The sequence below is a fragment of the Diceros bicornis genome, chromosome 1 (genome assembly GCF_020826845.1).
Source record: "Diceros bicornis minor isolate mBicDic1 chromosome 1, mDicBic1.mat.cur, whole genome shotgun sequence".
NCBI classification, from domain to species: domain Eukaryota; kingdom Metazoa; phylum Chordata; class Mammalia; order Perissodactyla; family Rhinocerotidae; genus Diceros; species Diceros bicornis.
The window spans coordinates 40803747-40825383 of NC_080740.1; the positions used below are offsets into that span (position 1 = coordinate 40803747).

A 21637-nucleotide genomic window follows, 5' to 3' on the forward strand; every position below is an offset into this window, starting at 1 on the left:
CTGGTCAGGGCTCCTCAGCAGAAGAAGTAAGGCCCAGACTCTGTCCCATGCCGGTGGAGAGCTAGCCTTTGGCTCCACAGGCAGGGGCAGTCACAGTGAAGTCCGCGGGGGTGGCTGCCACCGGCCTGGCTTCCAGGGAGCCAATGAGCCTTTAACTCCAAGAGGAAGCCCTGCAACCTCCGCGGATGGCAACCAGAAATCACGAGAGCGTCAGACATCGCCACATAGACTTGAGGCCAGTAGAGGTTAAAAAGCCGGAAAAAAAAAAAAAAGTTAAAAGGAGGCGGGATTCAGGGGTTTATACGGATAACAATAATAATAATAATGGCAACAGACGCTAACTTTCATGCGTACTTGTTTCGTGCCAGGCACGGTGCAAACGTGCATGAGCTCGTTTAACCGTCTCAACACACTCATTTGGTATCTCATTTTTACAACTGAAGAAACGGAGAGACCTGAAGGGTAACATCTTTGCGTATCTTCAAGCCAGTCCTGGCCCCTGGCCCCTCGCGCCCAGAAGTCTCGCCTTGCAGTCCGGCTCCAGCCCCCAGCCCGCTGCTCAACCCTGCTCTTCGTTCTCCTGAGCACAGGCCACTCCTGATCCGGGGCGTCACGCCCGGTCCGTCCCGTCCCAGCAGCCCGGCTCCTCCTCACCGCCCCGCCCCCGGCCTCGTGGATCCTTCTCCCAGCCCCGACGCGCCTCCTCTCCGGCGCTTACACGGCCGCCCAACTCCTCCTCGTCGGCCGGGTCTCTCCAGCTTCCTAGCTCCTCCTCCAGGCCCCACCCCCGCCCCCTAGGTCCTCCTCCTAGCCCCGCCCCCTGGCTCCTCCCTCCCGGCCCGCACTGCCCCGCCCTCCTAGTTCCCCCGCCTAGCCCCCTAGCCCCGCCCCCGGCGCCTCCTCTCCCGCCCCGCCCCGGCGGCTCCACTCCTCCTCCACGGCCCGCCCCGCCCCCGGCCCCGGCTCCTTTTCTCCCGCCGGCTCTGGCCCGCGCTCGGCTGATCGGTCAGCGGGAGCCCGCGAGCGTTCGAGCGACTAGGGAGCTCCGCGCCGTCAGATCTCCCAGCTCGCCTCAGTGTCCCGGCGCCACCGCGCCCCCTCTTCCGAGTAAGTGCCTCCCGGGCGCGCGTCCCGCGTTCTCCCTCGCCGGGCTTTCCTGGCCGCTGGGCTGCAGGCTGCTCCTGGGGGCGCGCTTTCCGCTCACCTAGCGTTTCGGGAGTGAGTGTGAGTGGGTATGAGTAGGTGCGTGTGGGCGAGTTTGTGTGCAGGCGCGCACAGCCCCGGAAACTGCTCAGAGTTTTTACCCAGTTCCTGCGTTGCAGCAACAATGTGAGACCTCCGGCGAGGAGCCCTGTCCGACTCGGGCTGATCCCTTAACTTCCACCTCCTGCCCTGAGCGCCACTCGCTGTTCCTTCCTTCGTAGACGCGGCCCCCGCTATGTGTCACGCCCTCCTGGTAACAGCTCATGCTGTTCAGAGGACTGCCCGGGTTATCAGGATGCCCCAGATTGCAGACCGAGATGCTGGCCTGAGATTGTAATCCAACTCGGCATTGTAAAACAGACAGGGATTAGACGTTTCGGTGGAGATCCTTTGAAGAAGAAAGTTGTGTGTGTGCGTGTGTGTCCTTACGCGCGCACGTGTGACACTCGAGCCCTCAGCACCAAATGCAAGAACACCTGATGAACGTCCTCCGACCTAGGGACGTTCAAGATCAGGCTGACCAACCAGGCTTGGGCACCTAAAGGATGTTTATTGGTTCAATGACATCGTATTTCTAAAGCCAGCTTATTTCCTAAAACACAGCACGAGGTAGAAGGAGCAGTACCCTGGAAGGAAGGAGACACTAGTTGAGTGCCCAGTGTTGAAACAACAAAATCCTTGGGTTACTTAAAACTGATAATTCCATCCCTCCATAAATTATTTTTTGGGAAGTCAATACTATCTTAATGTGGGACATATTTTTAAAAATATACATTAATCCACACTTTTAAAAAGTTAATGGATACCTTTAATTGATAGCTTTCCTGTACTTGAGTCCATCTATTGAAGGATTCCCTGGGTGCTGAGATCTAATAGTCCATCCAATGCTAATAGTCTCTGAATTTTTCTGTATCTCAGTTTATTCTTGCTATGCTCTTGCTGTGAAAATGGAGGTACCCATAAAATTTCCCCACTTCCTTGATAAGAATTCATTTAAGAGATGCTAGTAGGGAAATGACATGTTGAGTAGAAATTATTCACTGAAGTGTAAGGATAACAAAACTGTGTGGCTAAAGAAATAGCCAGAACAGAGCAGTCTTTAAGTTGCCGTTGTGCATGGGCATATGCAAGTTAGAGTTGATAAATCACTTTAAGTGCTGCTTATCACAGCAGATATTTTTATCCTGGTTTGAATCCTTTGTTACACAAAAGTGTTTCCACAGGGCTTTAAGGAAACATTGTGGAATTTAAGGAAACATTATGCTTTGAAATGTAAACATATGACTCCATCTCTCTTTCAGGAAAGAAATAATTATCACACTTAATTAAACACCTGGAACCATTTATTGCCACCTTCTAATTAGATCTGTCATGGGGAGTTAAGTCAGCAAGTTATTGTTAATATTCTAGCTGGCCACACAATTAGCTGTTTTGTAGATTTTTTTGGATGCCTGTTCCCCTCCGTACAAATTAATTGCCTCCCCTACCCCTTGCCCACCTTTTGAGTTTTTACCTGTAATTTGAGTAAATAAAGTTTAGAGGAGTGGACTACGTCCTACCTCCCCATAAAATTTGAATGCCTTAGATATTGAATGTTTTGGGTTAAGCTCTTTGCATTAACAGATGTAGGCCTTATAAGCCATTGTATCCATCTAGATTATCTGATAATTTAAGAATCTTTAATAAACTATTGAATATAAGAAAGTTCCCCAGAAAGTATAGTGATCCTGCACAAATGGGCCTTTAAAGTGTTTTCCATAAGGGAGACTTTTAATCTGTTGTGCCTTTTGTTCTAGTGTGTTTAAATTTAATGAGAAAAGGGTTGATATGAGCTGGAAAATCTTCTCATCTTCATTGTCTGTTAATTTTCTGCTTCTGACTATATTGCTAGATATAATCACCTCTGTAGTGAGGTGTTGTGAGGACAAGTTGTTCTGGGATCCCAAAAGAATGGCAGAAACTGAGCGTGAACACACGCACTGCAGGGGCCAGGAACAGAGTATTTTCTGAGGCCTGTTCTGTGCAATTCTTCATTCTGTTGAAATGGAGGAAAGGGTGTGTGGAGAGAAACGATTGCATCCAACAGTTCTTGTTAGGAAATGCCCTGTGGGGGGAGGAGCAGATTGTTAAGTGGTTTATGGCTTGGGGAACTTCAAATAGCTGATCCTTGAAGTTGAGTCTGCCACAGTGCCAGGCTCTCCAGAGGTCTCCTAGTTAATTGATCCAATTAATCCTTTTCTGCTTGGGATAGCCCCTTGGACGTAACACGTTTTCTTCTTGGAGAATTCATTTGTACTCAATCAGAACTGAGCTGTGCTTCCACACCATGCAGAATAGTCCCTACCCCTCCATTTTTGCCTGGTACAAATTGAAGGGACTGAAGATGGGATAACCTCCAGGAGGCAGGGGAGGGTCAGTGATAACAAATAAGGGCCCCCTGCTTTCTCACAGAGGGGAAAGGGAGTGTTAGACCAACCCTAGTACCAGGGGCACTGACTTGGGCAATGGGAACATGTACAGGGGCCAGCCTGGATGAAAAGTGGACAGTTTGCCTCCATTTGGCATTCACAGAGAGTCAGCTCTGATGCAGAAGTTAAGGGAAAGCACTGTGTGAGGCCAGATTAACTTTTGTCACCCCACCCCTCTCATGCTGCCCACATCCTGCATTTAATACCAAATGCACACAATAAGAACTAACAAACACCGAAAAGCAGCTTTTAACATCCCAACCTTATGTTTCCCTGTGGGTAACAGTTGACTTCCCGCTCTCCCATCTCTAGCTTTGATGACTGTGGCCCTGATGTCTGAGCCAACTGCAGTTTCTAGACTTTTGTCCATCAGTGGTGCTTCCCGATAGCTGAAAATGGATGATTCATTGAGAGCTAAAAAAAAAATTCAGTGAACCTTGTTGCAAAATGTAAATGATGTCAAATAATATCCAGTGGGCCTCAGTTTGCAGTCTACATTTTGGCCGTAAGAGGAGGAAATGAGCTGAAAGTGGAGGGTAGATAATTCTAGAATGTGAGAGGCAAGAGGCACCTTAGAAACCATCTGGCTAACGAATCTTATACCATAATGTTTGCCATTATACAAGTTATAGAAGTTTGGAGATGTATCTCCTCTGTCCAGCTTGTAAGGTGAGCACCATTCATTCATGCAGCAGGCATTTATTGAGCTCCTACCGTGTACATGGCACTGTACAACCCTCTCATGTTCACGTGAAGGCCTGGTATCCAAGAGAACTGGTAACTTGCAGAAAAATGTTTATTGGTAGGAATGGGTCCCTGAAGATAAGTCGATAGTGGCAAAAATGCGTTCAGAATTTTTCTGTTTCACAAAGGAAAGTTAAAGGCACTACTTAGGACAGTAGAAGAATGATTTTCAAAATATTTTTATTTCTCAATAATAAGTAACTGAAATAAGCACAGTTTCTTCTGTTTCTAGTAGCCAGTGGTATAACTGCAATAAACCTGGTTGCGTAGAATTTTGTTTTCTTGGCCTTTCATGTCAAGCATAGGAGTTACCTGAGAAACGTGTATGAAAATGTCATAGGCTCTGCCACAATCCAATAACACCCACCCATCCTTTTAGAGAGTGGTTGCTTTTTCTCTAGAAGCAATTATTTATGGTTCAGAACCAAGGTAGCAGAGGTTCAGAACCAGCTGCACAGCTGGATGAGTGTCAATAAATTTGTATTCCTAGGTTTGTGCTTTTTTGTATAGAACAAGAAGGGTTATAGACCAACATGATGATATTTCTCTCGAGGTGACTGGAGGCTAGGCATGCAGCAATCTTCCCCACCAAAAAGAAAAAAAAAGGAGTGAGAGGTCACAGGAACGGGCCTCCACTGGAGCACCCCTGACTGACTTATAAACTGACTTATAAACAAATCAAGGTTTGTTTCTTTAACAACAGAGAATGGAATTAGGTCCAAAATTCCATTTGTTGTAGTTTCCTTAAATACTGAGAATAAAGATGAGTTTTAGTTTAGTCAGGAAGTGGTTGGTTCACATGACTCTGCTGGAATCAGCTGTTCATGTCTCAGCCATCACTGGCTGTGTGGCTTCGGACATTCTACTTAAGCTCTCTGAGCCTGTTTCCTCTCCTAAAAACTGGGGATAGTATTTGCATCATAGGATTGTTGTGTGGATTAAACCAGAATGTTCCTCTCCTGTTATCCGATGCACACACGGCACCCAGCAAGTGGTAGACTTTGTTGAATTGGCTAAATCAGTCTCCTTTCAAGAAGGTGGTGTTTGTACTGGGTCATAGTGGAGTAGAGAGGGAGAGTGGTAACTTGTACCATATGTGCTTTAGCATGAACTTTTTTCTCTCTAATAATGCCGGAGGAGCCCAGAGAATGGGGTGAATAGAGCACAATTTCAATGACTCCCAGCTGCAGGGTCACATGATTATATAGGGAACTCTTGCTGCTGCTGCTGCTGAAGAGAAATGAGCCAGAGCAGAGCATCTGGGTTTTAGGTGTCTGAGCATGAAGAAGAGCCGTGGCATCTGGTAAGCTTCCCTGTGCATGAGGGAAGCTTTTAAAAGACCTGTTACAGTTAAGTTGTGAGGAGGAGGTTGGCCTTTCACCTCTTGGAGCCCTTGTTTAAAACAGATAATGAATGAAACCAGATTATCCAAGACAGACAGGAAGATATGTCTCAGCTTGGTGTCGCAAAGGGACTGGGGCTGGCGTGTCTTCAGGGGAAGTTGTGAGATTTCCGGAGGGCGGAGGGCAGGGACACGTCTTCAGAGTTGTTCGCTGGGGCACTCTGCAAGGCACTCAGTACACTCATGAATATTTGAAAGGAGTCGAAAAGTAAGAAACAGCCCACCCAGCCAATCCTTCTCTAAGCCAGGCTCTTATTCCTTCAAACCAAATTTATTTAGTTAAAACCTTCTCCACTCCTATTATTTTATTTATTTGAAGAAAATGAGTTTCTTACGATATCACTATTAGCCAAAGTGAGAGAAACAGAGGTTGTGGTGTGCTCTCTGGAGACCCAAATGTCCTTGTCCTTTCCTGTCTTGGGGTCCTGAGCTGACTGTTCAGTCTCTCACACACGCAGGTGCAACAAGGGAATTCTGCAGAAATGCCACCATCTTCTGAGAAAAACTGCAGGCACAATGTTGGCCAGAGATTGCAAAGTTCAAAACAAACTTTGATGACTCAAACCTTTAAGAAATAAGTCCAATACCTGATTCCATCACTCCGTGATTGGGCAACAACGCCTTTGTTTTTCCTTCTTCTCTCTTTAAAAAGATGAGGTAGTTTTCTCGGAAATGGCTGGTGTTTGATTAAATGCTATCACCGCCCTAGAAGGGCAGAGCAGTCTCGACTTGGTGATGGAATTCCTTCTGCCTTGGTGCAGAGATAGGCACCCAGTGACTCACGGAGTGTACCTGGGAGAGGGAGTGAGCTCAGACCTCCCCGAGCGTGTTGCCACACTGAGCCATTTTGCTCCGTTGCTTCTATGGCCTGGACTGACTGAGAGGGCCTGAGAGGACGGCACTGTTACTTGCAGGGTCAGAGAGCTTGTGTCAATAGGGAACCTCCCGAGGAAGCAGCGAGTCCCTGCCCTGTGTGCGCCAGGTGGGGTGGTTTGAGAACGTGATTATCTGGGCAGCCACAAAGGTGACGTGCCAAATGAAACTTTGAACTTGTCCAATGCACTGCTGTATTTTAGGGCTTATCTGGGGCCAGAGCTCCCAACCTGCTGCAAGTCAGAATCACCTGGGAAGCTTGATGGAAAAGGTACAGATTCTTGGGCTCCACCTGCTGCAGTATCACAGAGGCTGGGCCTGGGAATCTGTATTTCTAACAAGGCTCCTAGGTCACTAACGCACAGCAAATTGAAAACCCCTAGCCTAAGAGACCAGTTTTAACGTCTTGTTCTATAAAGATTATTCAGGCAGCAGCTTTCTGTAGGAGGTTTTTTTTTTTTTTTTTGGCGGTGGAAAGAGCAAATCTCTTGAAAGTACAAGAGTGGCTTTCAAGTTTAAAGAAGATTAAAATGAACACGCACAACACGAACACCTGTGTACCCATCCTAAGAACTAACAAAGTGGTTTTTCAAGTAGGTCTTCCCTGGGCTGAAAAATATTGACCAAGAACCAGGTCAAGAACAAAAAATAACAACCAAAACCAATAGTGGTGTCCCACAAATAGGTCCAGGAATTGAAAGCCATGAGGTAGAGACACTGGGAATCTGCTCAGTGTTCAGTAATTGAGAATCTAGATTTTGAGTCACTGGCCATGCTGACAGCATCATCGAGTGTGCCGACTGACTTGAGTATATCTCACATGGCTTTGTAGATTACTGACATGGGATGGGCATCCTTTTCTCAGGAGTGGCACATGTTTGGAGGAGCCCCAGCCCCCAGACTAAGTTGCCGAGTGGCCTGTTTTCCCTGCCCTAGGTCCGCTTCCCTGTCCTGAGGTCCCGGCACCTCCAGGAATCTATCTTGTTCTCAGAGTACCCTTCTCATTTCGTTATGGTGGGCAATGGGAAAATGGAGAACTGACTGTTTTTTCTTTGAAGCCGTCTTGCTGTAATTTCCTTCTTTTTCTTCTTCTTCTTTCTTTCTTTTTTATTCTTCACATTTTGACTTGTGTTAGTACTTGAGATTTTCTTCCCTCTATCTGAATTCTGGTCATTTATCATTCTCATAGGGTCCATGGAAATTATGAATAATAAAGGTCTGCTACTGATGATACATAGTGCTAATTTTAGTAGAACCACTATTTTTTCCCCTCTAGGTTTAAATATTTGACCAGGGACCAACAAGTATGAAAATGGACTAATTTGAGTCTTGCCTCAACCTTCCTCTCTAGGCAGCCATCCTCCAGGTTTGCTGCCCCACGGTCCAGCCTTCTAGCCTCACAATTTGGGAAAAGTGGCTGATGGAGGAGGTCGGGCAATGACTTGCAGAGACAGACCACAGGGGCAGAGAATTAAGCACCCTGGTCTTCCTGGTGCATACCTGGACTCTGAGTTCCTTACAAGCACCTCCACCCCTAAATTACCCTTTAATAAGTCTTTTGGAGGTTCTGTTCCCTTTTATGGTTGCTCTTAGTGTTTGTATATTCGTGACAATAAATAGTATACTATATCACTGTGTTAGTCAGCTGGGGCTGCCGTAACAAAATACCACAGACTGGGTGGCTTTAAACAATAGAAATTTATTTCTCACAGTTCTGGAGGCTAAGAAGGCCAAGATCAAAGTGTCAGCAGGTTTGGTTTCTCCTGAGGCCTCTCTCCTTGGCTTGCAGATGGCTGTCTTCTTGCTGTGTCCTCACATGGCCTTTTCTCTGAGCACGCATCCCTGGTGTCTCTCTTTCTTTCTTTTTATAAGGACATCAGTCATATTGGATTAGGGCACCCTTATGACCTCATTTAACCTTAATTACCTCGTTAAAGGCCCTATCTCCAAATACATTCACATTGGGGGTTAGGGGCCCCACATAAGAATTTGTGAGGGGGACAGAAATCCATCTATAACAATCAACTTTGTGAAGGGTATTACAAATAATACCCTTTATGTTATTGTCATATAGTTTGTATCTACTACGTATAATCCTCAGAAATCATGGTTATTATTTTTCACTTTAAACCATTATCTTTTGAAGAAATTAAAACATGAGAAAGAAGTTTTTTATATTTATCAACGTATTTACTATATTTGGGCTCTTCTTTCTTTACTGTAGACCCGAGTTTCCATCAGGTACTTTTTTTGTCCTTCAGCCTGAAGATCTTCCTTTAATATTTCTTGCAGCTCAGATCTGCTAACAAATTCTCTCAGCTTCTTTTGTTTGTGTGCCCTGGCGTCTGTGTGTCCAATTTTTCTTATAAGGACACCAGTCAGATTGGATTAGGGCCCACCCTAATGGCCTCCTTTTAATTGAATCACCTCTTTAAAGACCCTATCTCCAAACACAGTCCCATTTTGAGGTACTAAGGGTGAAGGCTTCAACATATGAATTTTGTGGGGACACAATTCAGCTCATAACAATCAGGATGCTTTAGCCTGCAGGTAAGAGAATGCCCAACTAACAGTGGTTTGAGCAGTAAAGTTATTAAGTTATCCTACGTGAAGGGTAGTCTGGGGTTGGTGCCATTGAGGATTGAATCAGTGGCTCAAACAATACCATCTGGGCCCAGGTTCTTTTTTCTGCAGACTTGCCACCTCATGGCCTGAAAATGATTTGCTCAGCAACGGGGATGGCACACTCCCCTCAACCTCATTCAAAGGCAGGAAGTGCATGTGAATGTGGAGGGGAGGGGTGAGACAGAGAGGGCAGACATAAATCTGTTTTCTTATAGTGTTTTTTCATCAGGGGATAAAATCTTTCTTGAAGCCCCCTCCCAGGCCTCATTGGTCAGAACTAAGTCACAGCTGCAAGGAAAGCTGTGAAACTGAGTAGTGGGCATTGAGGGAAGACCTCTGCTGTGGAAGGTTGGCTGTGCCAACAGGAAGAAGGGAGAGGGGCGTGGTTATTGGGTAGACACATAGCATCTGCACTAGCTACAGGTTGCCATGCCCTAGACACTGTCTAGCTAAAGCCATCACTATTATAATAGTGGGATTATATTATCATATCCCAGGTTTTATTGGAATTAAAATTAGCCACCCATAATGAATAGTTAGGAGAAAAACAAAGATATGGAAGGTGTTGAAAATCACATATACTTAATTACTACTAGCAGTGACTTTTTAATGTTAAAGATTGTGGGTTTATAAAAATAGCACTACTTACTTTGGAGACAGCATCCTGCATTGAAACCTGGAAGATGTTCATCAAATAGACAGTTCTATAAGTTTCTGGAAATGTTCACAACTCCAATAACAGTAATCATGACAAACATTTATTGAGTGCTTATGATGGGCCAGCCACTAAGTGCTTTATACACATTATTTCACTTAATCTTCATAACGGATCTATGAGGAAGGTATTATTATTAATCCCCATTTACAGGTGAGGAACTGAGGTGTCGGAGGTTAGATTACCTTCCGCAGATGCCTGGCTGAGCTGGCATTCACACGCTGGAAGCTTAGCTGCCTCCCACACTTGTGCTCTGAACTGCTACAGGGTATGACTCTCCAATAAAACTGCTACAAAATCCCTCAATTTCTGTGAACTCATCTCTTCAACCAGTGAGAGTCTACTTCATACTTTGTGTCCCTGTTTTATTCTTCACATTTTTTTATTGAGATATAATTGACATTTTGTTGTTTTTAATAGCAGAAAGATGAACTATGAGAGTGTGCCCAGCTGACATTACTCACCTGATGACCTTCAGCAACTCACCGCGGTCTCCTCTGTGTGATGCAGAGTGGGACAGTCTGCCGGGACACGTCTCAGCAATTAGGATCTGTTGTTCACAGACCTGTTGCCATCTGCAGATTGTACCCAAAATCCTGTTTATTTCAGATCTAATTCACATTGTAAAGTAGGTGTGGAAGTTGAAAATCAATGGAGCTACACTTCCCAAATTGGGAGGATGATATTTATCTCTTATTTCATATTGGGAAGAAGTTGGACAATTTTAATAACCCAGAGTAATGTGTCTGTCATTATTGGCTCTTGCAGCAAAGTGCCAATCTGAGTGATGGCAAATTTGTCCTCAGGTTGTAGAGTCTTTGTGTGAGGCAAATTTTGCAGAAGCTGGGACAACTTCTTAATGGTCGTTGTGCAGAGATTGCATCCTGCCGAGTGCTTGAGCAACTGGGAGTTGGCCTTAGTAGATGCGATGTTATGTGTGCTTCTTGTCTTGTGGCCCTGATGCCGAGAATGCAATGGAGCTGCTGCTCCAAGGTCCGGTCCTGGAACCAGTGCCGACTATGGGAGCCTGTGTTCACTTAGCTCCTGAATTCATGTTGCTAAAGCTGTAACAACTCCTTGGGTGTGGCAGTTTGCTTAGACTTTAGGATGCTTCAAGTTTAGGAAAAATCGTTTCGTTCATTTGTTTTTTTAATCTACTGTTGCTAATAACTTGTACTGGGGAGCTGAGTAGGAGAGGAAAAGATATAAGTTCCATGTCTAATTCTGGGACCTTGAAGCTGCCCTAGGTTGATATGTTGATGCTACAACTTTGAGTCAAGTGATAATTCTCATGTCTGTGAGAACCCAACACTCAACAGCTTTTTGCAATTCCGGAAGGCATCCAAGAGGTCATTTTGAATTGAGATTGCCTTTGAGATATTTAGGAGCAGATCATTTGCTATAAGCTTTAAAAGACAATTTAAAGTGTTATAAGGCAAATTTTAATTAAAACAGTATAGATGAAATCCTTTACCTTGAACATGAGACGTTCATGGAAACAGAAGTCTTTCTAAGGCACTGCCGCCTGGTTGATTTCCTGCTGGGCCCCTTTCCCTCCTCTTCACCTTGCAGTCTTTTTCATCAGTTGGCTCTTACTGTGTTGACACACCTAGATCTTCTTAATACTTCTTCTTTTTTTTTAATTGCAAAGTAAAACACAAATACCAAAAACAACACACAAAACAAATGCACACTTTAGTGAATTATTGTAAGGCAAGCACTCATATTACCACCACTCAGGTCAAGAAATAGAACTTTGCCAGCTACCCCAGAAGCGCCTTCACATGCCCCATCCCCATCACATTGCCCTCCATCTCTCTAAAAGTTGGTGCCATCGTGACTTCTGTAGTAATCACTTCCTTGCATCTCTTTATGGTTTTATAACCCAAGTGAGCAGCCTGACCCATAATAGTTTAGTCTTGCCCATTTCTTAAAAACTTGCTGTGTCTTTTGTCTCTTTTAATCTATAGATTCCCTTAACATCCTCCCCCATTTGAAAAATATTAATTTTTTTGTTGAAGGACCTGAGCTGTTTGATCTGTAGTTTCTCACAGTCTTGATGTCAGGAAAGGTGTGCACTCATGGTGCACGTCAACTTGTTCCTTTGCCCTCTATTTCCTGCATCTGGGTCCAGAAGCTTAATCAGACTCAGGTTTGATTCCTTTGGCAAGATTACAGGTGCTGCTGTATTCTCTCACTGGGAGGCACATAATGTCTGTTTTTTCCACTCCTTTTCGATGGTAGCAGCTGTTGATCCTCGCTGTCTAGACCTGTTAATTCATTGGCGTTTGCGGAATGGTGATATTCTAATTCTATCATTTTGATTTTATTTACTAGCTGGAATAGTTTTATAAGGATAGATTCCTCTTCAGTCTGTTGTTTGATTACCCAGTGGTACAGTTCACATAGAAAAAGCAGGATAAATGCTTGATTCTTTACTTTGATTTACCCAGTTTTTAAGAATTGGCTTCCTGTCATTCTCAGGAGGTGAACAATTAGAGTTTTTTTTTAATTGCTGTGATCATGGAATTAAATATATTTGATGAATTTCAATCCATCGGAATTTTAATTTTTACTAAGACTCAAATTGTCTAATCTTGGACCAGTGGGAACCTCTTCCAGTTGGCTCCTGAGTCCCTCTGATATGACCTTAGAAATCTTTGATAGCTTCCATGCTGTCTGATGTGTTAAGGTGATCTCGACTTGTACATTTCCTGCTTAGACCTGGAATCAGCCATTTCTTCAAGAATCCCTGTTTTGTTTTGTTTTTTTTAAATGAGAATGGTATTTCAGGGCCATAATCCAGGCACTAGGGATGCTCATTTACTGGAATGGTCATTGTTTCTGGGCGTTTTTACTGGTCAGAGCTGGGAAATACATACACACGCACACACACATATTTACAGACAAACACATGTACACATATAAAGGTAAAATATATTGTGAGCTCATATTGATATTTCCAAGGCAAGTTCAAGCCTACGGGTTTTTTGTTTAACCTCTTCTATACTACATTTGTATTTCCTTTCTTCCATACTTAGGGTTCTGGTTTTTTAGTCACAGGGGAGATAGAATATCTTATAAGTACCCATTTGATTGTCCTATATTACACATACAATAGTCTCCTTATTTCTACAGGTAACGACCTGCTTGTCATCAGTCCTCATATCAGTGTCTCTAGACATTTTAATTGAAGCTCTTTCTCTAGTAGATTCCTTAGGTAGGGCTCATGGGAACCATATTTCCTAATTTTTTTGTTTCCCTAATTTCTTGATAACACTTTGTGACCCAGTTTTGCTGGATATAACATCCCTGGCCCACATTTTCTTTCCTTGAGAATCTTAACCATGTTACTCCATTTTCTTCTGACAAAGTATTGTGAAAAAGTCTGATGATAATAATCTAATTTTCTTTCCCTCTATATGACCTACTCTTTTAGCACTTTGGCAAGCATCAACTATATATCTATTTCCTTCAATCTACTATCTACCTAGCATTCCAATACAATCAGTGAGCTATTATGTTACCAAATCCAATTTGATGATTTAGCCAACCATGGTGCCAAATAATCTCTCCCTCCTGTTAACCCAGAGTAAGCCACTTGCTGTCAGTAACTATAGCTTTTTGTCTGTAACCTCAGCTGCACCTTGTAAAGCATACAGACTTAGCAGTAAATATATACTTGTTTATGATATAAATGATATGGAAGGACGTGGGTTTTTCCTTTCCTTTTTTTGCCGGTCAGGAACTGCCCCACATCTTTGACCCTTTTCCTCCAATCAGGTGCGGTTTTGCCTCAGACACAGCTGTGCTCACTGCAGCAGGCCTTTCTCTGAGCAGAGGTGTGTGGGCGCAGCACCCGTGGTCCTGGGTTGTCCCTGTACTTATAGCGTCAGGTTGTCAGACTATGTTCTCATGTTACTGCGTTTTCAGGACCAGCACACTGGAACCTCCATCTCACAGAGTGTCAGGCTCCACACCGAATGCCACCGTAGTCCTCATGCCTGCTTGCCCTCCTGGTGGTTGGTACTTTGATCTCTCATTGTTGGTTTTACAGCCCAGGCCCCTGGCATGTGGGGCCCAGATCCGGGCCTTTCTGCGATGTTTCCTCTCTGAAGGTGCTGGGGCTGCCGCCTGCCCTTTCCTTTCTTGGCTAACCTTTTTGCTCTTTACTTCTTGGCCGCCAGAACCCATGGCAGGACATCAAAATGGGAGCCGTCAGCCCAGATGTGATCCCAGATGCATTTTGTTCAACATACACACTGCGTTTAGTTTGTAGAATTTAAATACCAGTTAGTGGGGCATGCATGCCAGTTTGGCCAAAGCATCTACTGCTTGCTGCTGTGTTACCTTGCTCAGTCACACATTTCATTTATCTGTCTGCCTCCTGTAGAAAATTGTGACCTCTGACCTTTGGTATCTCATGCTTCTCAGAGCACTCCTCATATGAACATGACAGTGGGCTGCTGATTTTATGCCTGGTCTGCACTAGTCCAGTGACGTCCTTGCCCTGGGTCTCCTTGTTAGGTCCTGGCCTGGGGGCCATGCAGGATGTTTTTTTCCCTTCCTTTTGAGTACCTCAGTGCCATGTAACTAACACAAACAAACAAACAAACAACGTGTGATACATAGCTTTTAAAAACATTCACCCCACAAAAGCAATGATGGGAATAATCAAGAAGCAATGGAAGAGTGGCTCTTCCCCGATGGATGTGGCTGCTGAGGTGATCTTGTATTCCAGGTAGGAAGAAATGGTGAAACCCCAGAGCCTTGACCATGCCAGGGAAATCTCGCTGATAGCAGCGAGTCGGTGATATGGAAAAGCCGCCCGTGACATGAGAAATCGCTCTCATTGCCCCACTTTTCTATTCTTGGTCACCTCTTCTGAGCTGAGGAACTGTAGTGTCAGGCTGTGGCTGTGGCTGGGCCCGTGGGAGGCAGCTCACCAGCCTGACCCACCCTAGTGAGTTTTTTCCCAGATCCAGCATTTCAAGTCTCAGTGGAAACAGTCCTGGGAATGACTCTTTGCTCTTGGGAATTTCCATGGGCAACATGGACTTGTGTAAAAATGTAACCATTTTCTATTCTGCTTTTATTAATTCAGCAGAAGTCATACTGAAGACATTTTCTTCTCTTCCTGCCCCTAGCTGCCTATATTTTTGTCTTTTCTCTCTGGTTGGCCCGTGTGTGAGCCAGCCGTGGTGGTAGAGGTTCGATATTTATTACTCTGTGCCGGGCATTGTATGAAGCTCTTTATAAACATTGCCAAATTCTAGGTTCTATCATTATTACCTCATTGTAAAGATGAGGCAACTGAGACTGTGAGAATTTAAGTCCTTACCCAGGTTCAAAAGCAAAGCTGATATTCAAATTCATTGGTTCTTAACGGGGTTGCCGTCCTTCCTCTTGCAGAAACACAGGCTTCGGCTAACCAGCTTGCAGCTGCTTGCCTGCCGTAGGGCAGTTGCAGAGCTGGGCTCCGGGGGTGGCAGGGTGGAGCTGGCTACTCTATGAGTTCAGATCTTGAACAGACTTTTCTCGGACCTACTCAAGATCCCTGATTTAGTCTCTACAGCATGAACGGGAGGGGGAGTGGGGAGTAATACAAATACGGCACCCGAATCTCGCGGCTTTGAGTAGCCCCAGGGTCGAACATCCATTGTCGGGGCTGCAGACAACTTGAGAGCTGCGTCTCTTGCTGATAACAAGTCAGCAGTGTTGCCGGCACTTGCTTGTTAACGCCTCGACAAGGGATACGAGAAGGGAGGTGAAACTTAAATGTGTCGATTTTGAAACTTGTTAGACATTCTACTAGTAAATTTGGTAGGGAAAGAAGTTAAAATGATCTAAAAATAAGGTTTTCGAATTTCTTACGTCTGTGCTACCTCTACATATGTTCTGAGAATGGTCTTTTTTTTTTTTTTTTTGAAACATCATTCTTTCTACCCAGGGGGACATTATAGACAAATTTTGTTTACATGGTCTCTTTGAAATAATTAAGCAGATGTTGCAGGTGTTATTTGGTATTACATAATGGAAAAAGCTCTGGACAGGTGTGGAGAAGGTGGGCTGTGCAGTGACTGGCTGTGTGATCTTGCTGAAATATTCAACCCTCTGGGTCATAACTGCCACATCTAAGAAATGTGAGGTGTAGACTAGATGATCTCTAATCTCTCCCAGCTCTGAAATTCTATGATTCTGATTGTTATCACCTGCACTTTTCATTGTCATTTTTAAGCATGGGAACCAGAGGAGGCTGAAACCACTGGTAGAACAAAAAGGTTGATCGCTGGGATCGTCTGAAGGAATGCTGTCCTGCCCCAGTGTGGAATGAGGAATTCTGCACAAGGGGCTCCGGCTGGGAGAAGCCAGAACTCTGGCCCTGAGTCTTTCCAGGAGGTTTCAGGACAGCAGAATGTCCTGAGATACTCCTGTGAGTAAATTTATTTTTAGATTATCTTTGAATTGCTAAGATAAGTGACTGTTAACTATATTAACATATGAAATTTGCTAAATTATGTATTAGACAAGAGAGCCTATCTGTGACTATCCAAGAAGCTGATACAAGTGACCACAAGTGAATCCAGTTTGGGACAAGAAGAGTTCATTACAGTGTTGTTTTTAAGACTGAATAAAACAAAAACTCTAAACAACCTCAATATGCATTAACAGCTTATATGGGTTATGGTACTTCCTTGAGATGAAACATTGTGCAGCTTTAGAACAAGGTTGGTCTCTGTACTCTGATATGGAAAGATCTCCAAGATAGATTAAATAAAAAAGCAAAATAATCTCATTATGTTAAAAAAAAGCATATTATATGTTCATGAGTGCATAAACATTTTTTAGAAGAATAAACAATATACTATTAATAGTGGAACTGTGGGTTGGAAGAGGGGAAAGGAGTTTAACTTTTCGTCTTATACCTTCTATAGTGCTTAAATTTCATAATAAAAATATATTTGGTAAAGGAGAGAATTTAGATTTCACATGAGTTTTTGAGGCATTTTAATACTTAGAAAAATCTGTGTAAACAAAGCATGCTGAACAAAACAAGGTGTCGTATGTAAACACTTTAGGCTCCTAACATTAGGTAACTCCCCTGCTCCATCCCCCCAGCCTTTACTGCCCTCTTCTTAACACACAGCTCTCCAATTATTGCATCCCTCTAACCTCAAATTGTCAGTGGCTCCCGATGTCTATCAAGAACAAGTCCAGAAGAGCATTATGTCGGAGCAGCAGAACATGGGCTGATTGGTTTGTCATCCGTGCACTGGGCAGTATTTGTGGAGGACCTGCTGGGCACCAGGCATCGTGCTGGCTCGGGGTCACACAGGTGAATGACGTGCTTTTCAGGAACTGTATGTGACTTCTTGGAGCCTTGGTCTTGTCACTTGTAAAACAAGTTGTGAGGATTAAATACAACAGCAAATGCAAGGCTTCTCACCCAGGCCCCAAAGGGCAATATTTACTCACTTGCTCCACCCTTTTCTCTGTGTTCAAGGGCAGGTCTGATCTCCACTGCTCTTCTGTATGTTTCCTTTGGTTCCCATTCCTAAATGGTGCCTTGTTCTAGAACACACCCCACTCTTCCCTGCTTTTGTCTTTGCTGGTTATATCTTCCTCTTGCAATGTCCATCGCTTCTCTTTCCTGGACAAAATTAGACTATCCTTCAGGATCCAGTTCAATTTTTGCCTCCTCCATACAACCTTTACTGGTCCTATGCTTTGTCAGGAAAAACAGTCCAAAAGTAATCTCTTCCTCTTAAGAATTTGAATAGCTCATTCTGCTCTCTCTTCCTTTATATTGATTATATTGCTTATGGCATTCCACCTTAGTTTGCAGCTGTCAGTGTCCTACTTGGTTACCTTATTGAGGGCAGTAACTAAATTTTGTTCATGTCTAGAACTCATCTGTATACCCGTGTTCTCAGTAAATATGTATTAATGAATGACCTCATTTTTATGCTTTGCCCAAATATCATTTTTACCTTCATTTAAATGATTATTTTAGTTTGAAGCTAAAAATGTGGACATTTCCTTGAAATTCACTACTATTAGCAGATTAAAGAGGGGTTTTTTTTCCCCTTGCAGGGATTAAACTTGGAAATTGTGGAATTGCTATCTTTCCCTGAAGACTTTTTAGGAAGAGACAGGCAGGCATCTATCTAGGATGGTCCAGGCGGTCACCGCCCTTTCCATGAGTAACTGGCTCATAAGTCCTTGTCTGATGAGGTGAGATCTTATCCTGATAATTTTAAAAAGCAAACAAACTACACCCACTATTAAGACAACTCCCAACAGAAGTAAAGGAAATTTAGAAAGAAAAAAACGTAGAAAGGTTATAGATGAGTGTGAGAAAACAACTTGTTTTATTTTTCATATTCCTTTCCATCCTTATCCATAGTTATTTATTATAGCTGTGACTATAGCCTATACATTAATATTCGGCTTTTCTCTTAACGTTATTTCCTACACAGTTTCCCATGTTTTTATGGGCATTTTATTCTGTTTCTCAATGAAACAATTGGAGTTCAGTTGATTGTTGCCTTTTTTTTGAGCAAGAATGGAGACTATAAAACAAAAATGTAGCCTGAGGGAATAGACAATATGCATTGTATATTTTTAAAAGACATGATCTTATTCTAATATTGCTGAGATGTACTGGAGCAAAAATATTAACAAGGAGTTGACTGCAGTTTGAAGCACAATAAATGAGATTAAGATCATAAGCCACTTTAAAACGTTATCTTAAATGAAAGACACATCTTTAAGAGATTAGACAAAGCAATGGCTCTTTATTTACAAAGGCGTTTTGGGAACAGCTGGAAGGCAGCCTTCTCTTATCAGAAGGCTTGTATAACTAGCCCCAAGTTGTTTGCTAATGAATTTCAGGTCTCCAACACTAATAGGATGGAATAATTTTACATAGAAGAATTAATCTCTAGCCTCCTTTTTCAGAAGAAACTAATCTGACTGGTGCCTATAGGCAATGAGGTGTGTTTAACAGATGGAAATTATTAGGCTAAATACCAGAATCTCTTTGAGGTCTGTGGATATAGTGTCCAAAGAGAGAGAGGGGCATTTAAAATTAAACCACAGAATTCTAACAAGCACTATATATTCCTTCTTGGAACTAATCTTGCTTTGGCCCTGGGCTAAATTGACTAGATTTGTACTGCCTTTGTTGACTTAAAGCCACGTTCACTCCTTTTTACAATGAGAACCAACTGTCTTATAACATGATTTTGTAGCTTTCCTATACAGAAGTTCTTAATTATTTTGCTATTTCTATCATCAGAGTCATTAATACAAATATCCATTCAAGGTAAATTGACCTTCTGGGTGAGCTCACCTGTTAATAATTAGTATATTTTATTATTATCTTGCTTTACTATACTTACTGTGTATAATCTCCTATAATTTAGTGCAGGGGTGATGATCAAATTTCTTCGTGTTTTCCAAAGGAGTGACTGCATCTTTGGGGTATCTATGGTTTGTTCTGTAAATGGACCCACAAAAGATTGGTTCTGTTTTTTCTGTATTTATGGCTTAAAAAGAGGTATTCAGTCTTACTAGGCAGCCAGACCAGCTACAGTGAGTCCCAAGAACACCTATGAGAAGGACTTTGTTAGACTATAACAGAAGTCAAGGGAGGACCTGCATTGGGCTAGAACCCTCTTTAAAATACTAGAGGATTCAGAAGAAATCTTCTCAATTAGAAACCTATGAAATGCCTTCAGTTCCTGGGACTGGGGCCACAGTGCCTGGAATGGGGATTCTGCGAGGTTCAGGCAGCTTGGATGTGGCTGACTGACCACAGCCCTTTAAGTGGTTGCTGTTTATTATTACCAGTCTCCTCACTCCCCTTCTAATGCCTGACTCTTGTCGTGCCTCACTGCCTGTGCATCACCTGTGACACTGTGAAGCTGCTGTTGCCCTGGGACAAGTTAGGAATGTCAGGGTGGGAGGCAAGGCTTGAGGTAGAGGTAAAGCGAGGTCTGTCTGTATTCCTGGCAGTATTTCCTAAACGCCAGGGCTGGGATCAGAATCTAAACTACCAACTATTACTACTTCCACACTACCAAGTCCTTAAAGTAAAAATACCAAGTCCTTAAAGTAAAAATTAAAGAAAATAAAAATTGTGTTTAAGTCACAGAATCATCCAAAACCAATATGAAAGTGAGCCCAGGGCACAACTTCACCAATGATTTCATTTAGTTTTTCTATTCTTTTATCATTCAGTCAATCAACTAAGTGTCTTACTAAAGCACACAGAGAATTGAAAAATGGCAAAGAAGGTCCTTGCCATCTGGGAAATGTTAATCTAGTTCTAAGAAAAAGGTTAGGATGCAGATAATTGGAATGCATTGCAGACTACATCAGAGAGGTGTATGGGTTATCTATTGCTGCATAACAAATTGCCCTAAAACTCAGCAGCTAAAAACAACAATAAACATCTTTTCTTACACACAATTTCTGTGGGTCAGGAATTTGGGAGCAGCTTAGCTGGGTGATTCTGATTTGGATTCTCTTTTAAGGTTAGAGTTAGGGAGCTGGCCAGGTGTGCAGACATCTGAAGGTTTTTCTGAGGATCCAATTCCAAGATGGTTCACTTACATAGCTGGCAAGTCAGTGCTGGCTCTGAGCAGGAGGCCCTAGTTCCTCACTATGCAGACCTCTCCACGGGTTTGCTGGAGTGTCCTCATGACATGGTGGATGGGTTTCCCCAAAGTGAGTGATCCAAGAGAGCACAAAATGGAAGCCTCAGATGTCTTCTGTGATCAAGCCTTGGAAGTCACACACCATCACTTCCACAATATTGTCTTGGTTAACACAGGTCATCCTTATTCAGTGCGGGAGGAGACTACACAAGGGAATGAATGCCAGGAGGTGAGAACCACTGGGGAGGCATCTTGGAGACTGGCTGTCTCAAGAGGCAAAGATCTTGTGTAGTAATGAGAAAACAGTGTTGAGGTACCTCCAGGAAGGAGGTGGCATGTAAAACTGATGGATTTTCAGTAGCTGAGGTTGAAGGTCAGGGTGTTGAGGATAGAGCATCAGGAGCAAAGAGAGTTGGACAGCGACGGGTTTCATGTGTTCAAGGAACGTTTGACTGGAGCAAAATGGGGCAAGGTGAAAAGGGCCAGAGCCTGTGAGGTCTGGAAGGCCAAGCTAGGGAGTGTGGACTTTCCTTGATGGTTAGTGATGAGTCATTGAGGGTGTTTGAGCCGGCGAGTGACATAATCTTGGGCGTATTTGAGCTTCAGTCTGTGTGTGAGCTTTAGGGTTTGGGTGCCCTTCCATTTTTTTTCTCAGTATCATCTAGGTTGTCAACTCTCAAATTTCTAAAATTCTTTAACACTTCTCCACAGGCCCCTCGAGATCACATACTACCTTGTACTGTTTAACTTTTCATGTTTTTATCTTATCACAAGTAGATTACAAGGACCATAAGGACCATATCTTTTTCCGTTTCTATTTCCCCTGCTGTGCCTAGTGCACTGAGTGTCCAATAAATATTTGCTAACAGATTGGATAATAGCAGCCAATTACTATATGTGTGTATAGCCACTGTTTCCGGCCTGTGATGCATAATTTACAGTA

At 43.4% G+C, this 21637-nt stretch overlaps 1 protein-coding gene across 1 annotated transcript in view; it reads left to right on the top strand.

The window, feature by feature from the left end:
- The first annotated feature begins 963 nt into the window (after positions 1-963).
- TNFAIP8 (TNF alpha induced protein 8) overlaps positions 964-21637 on the top strand; it is a 107545-nt gene continuing 86871 nt past the window's right edge. Inside the window, exon 1 of the mRNA XM_058539139.1 lies at positions 964-1107. Within this exon, the coding sequence (XP_058395122.1) occupies position 1107 (1 nt within the window). The 5' untranslated portion in view covers positions 964-1106. The remainder of the gene's footprint in view (positions 1108-21637) is intronic.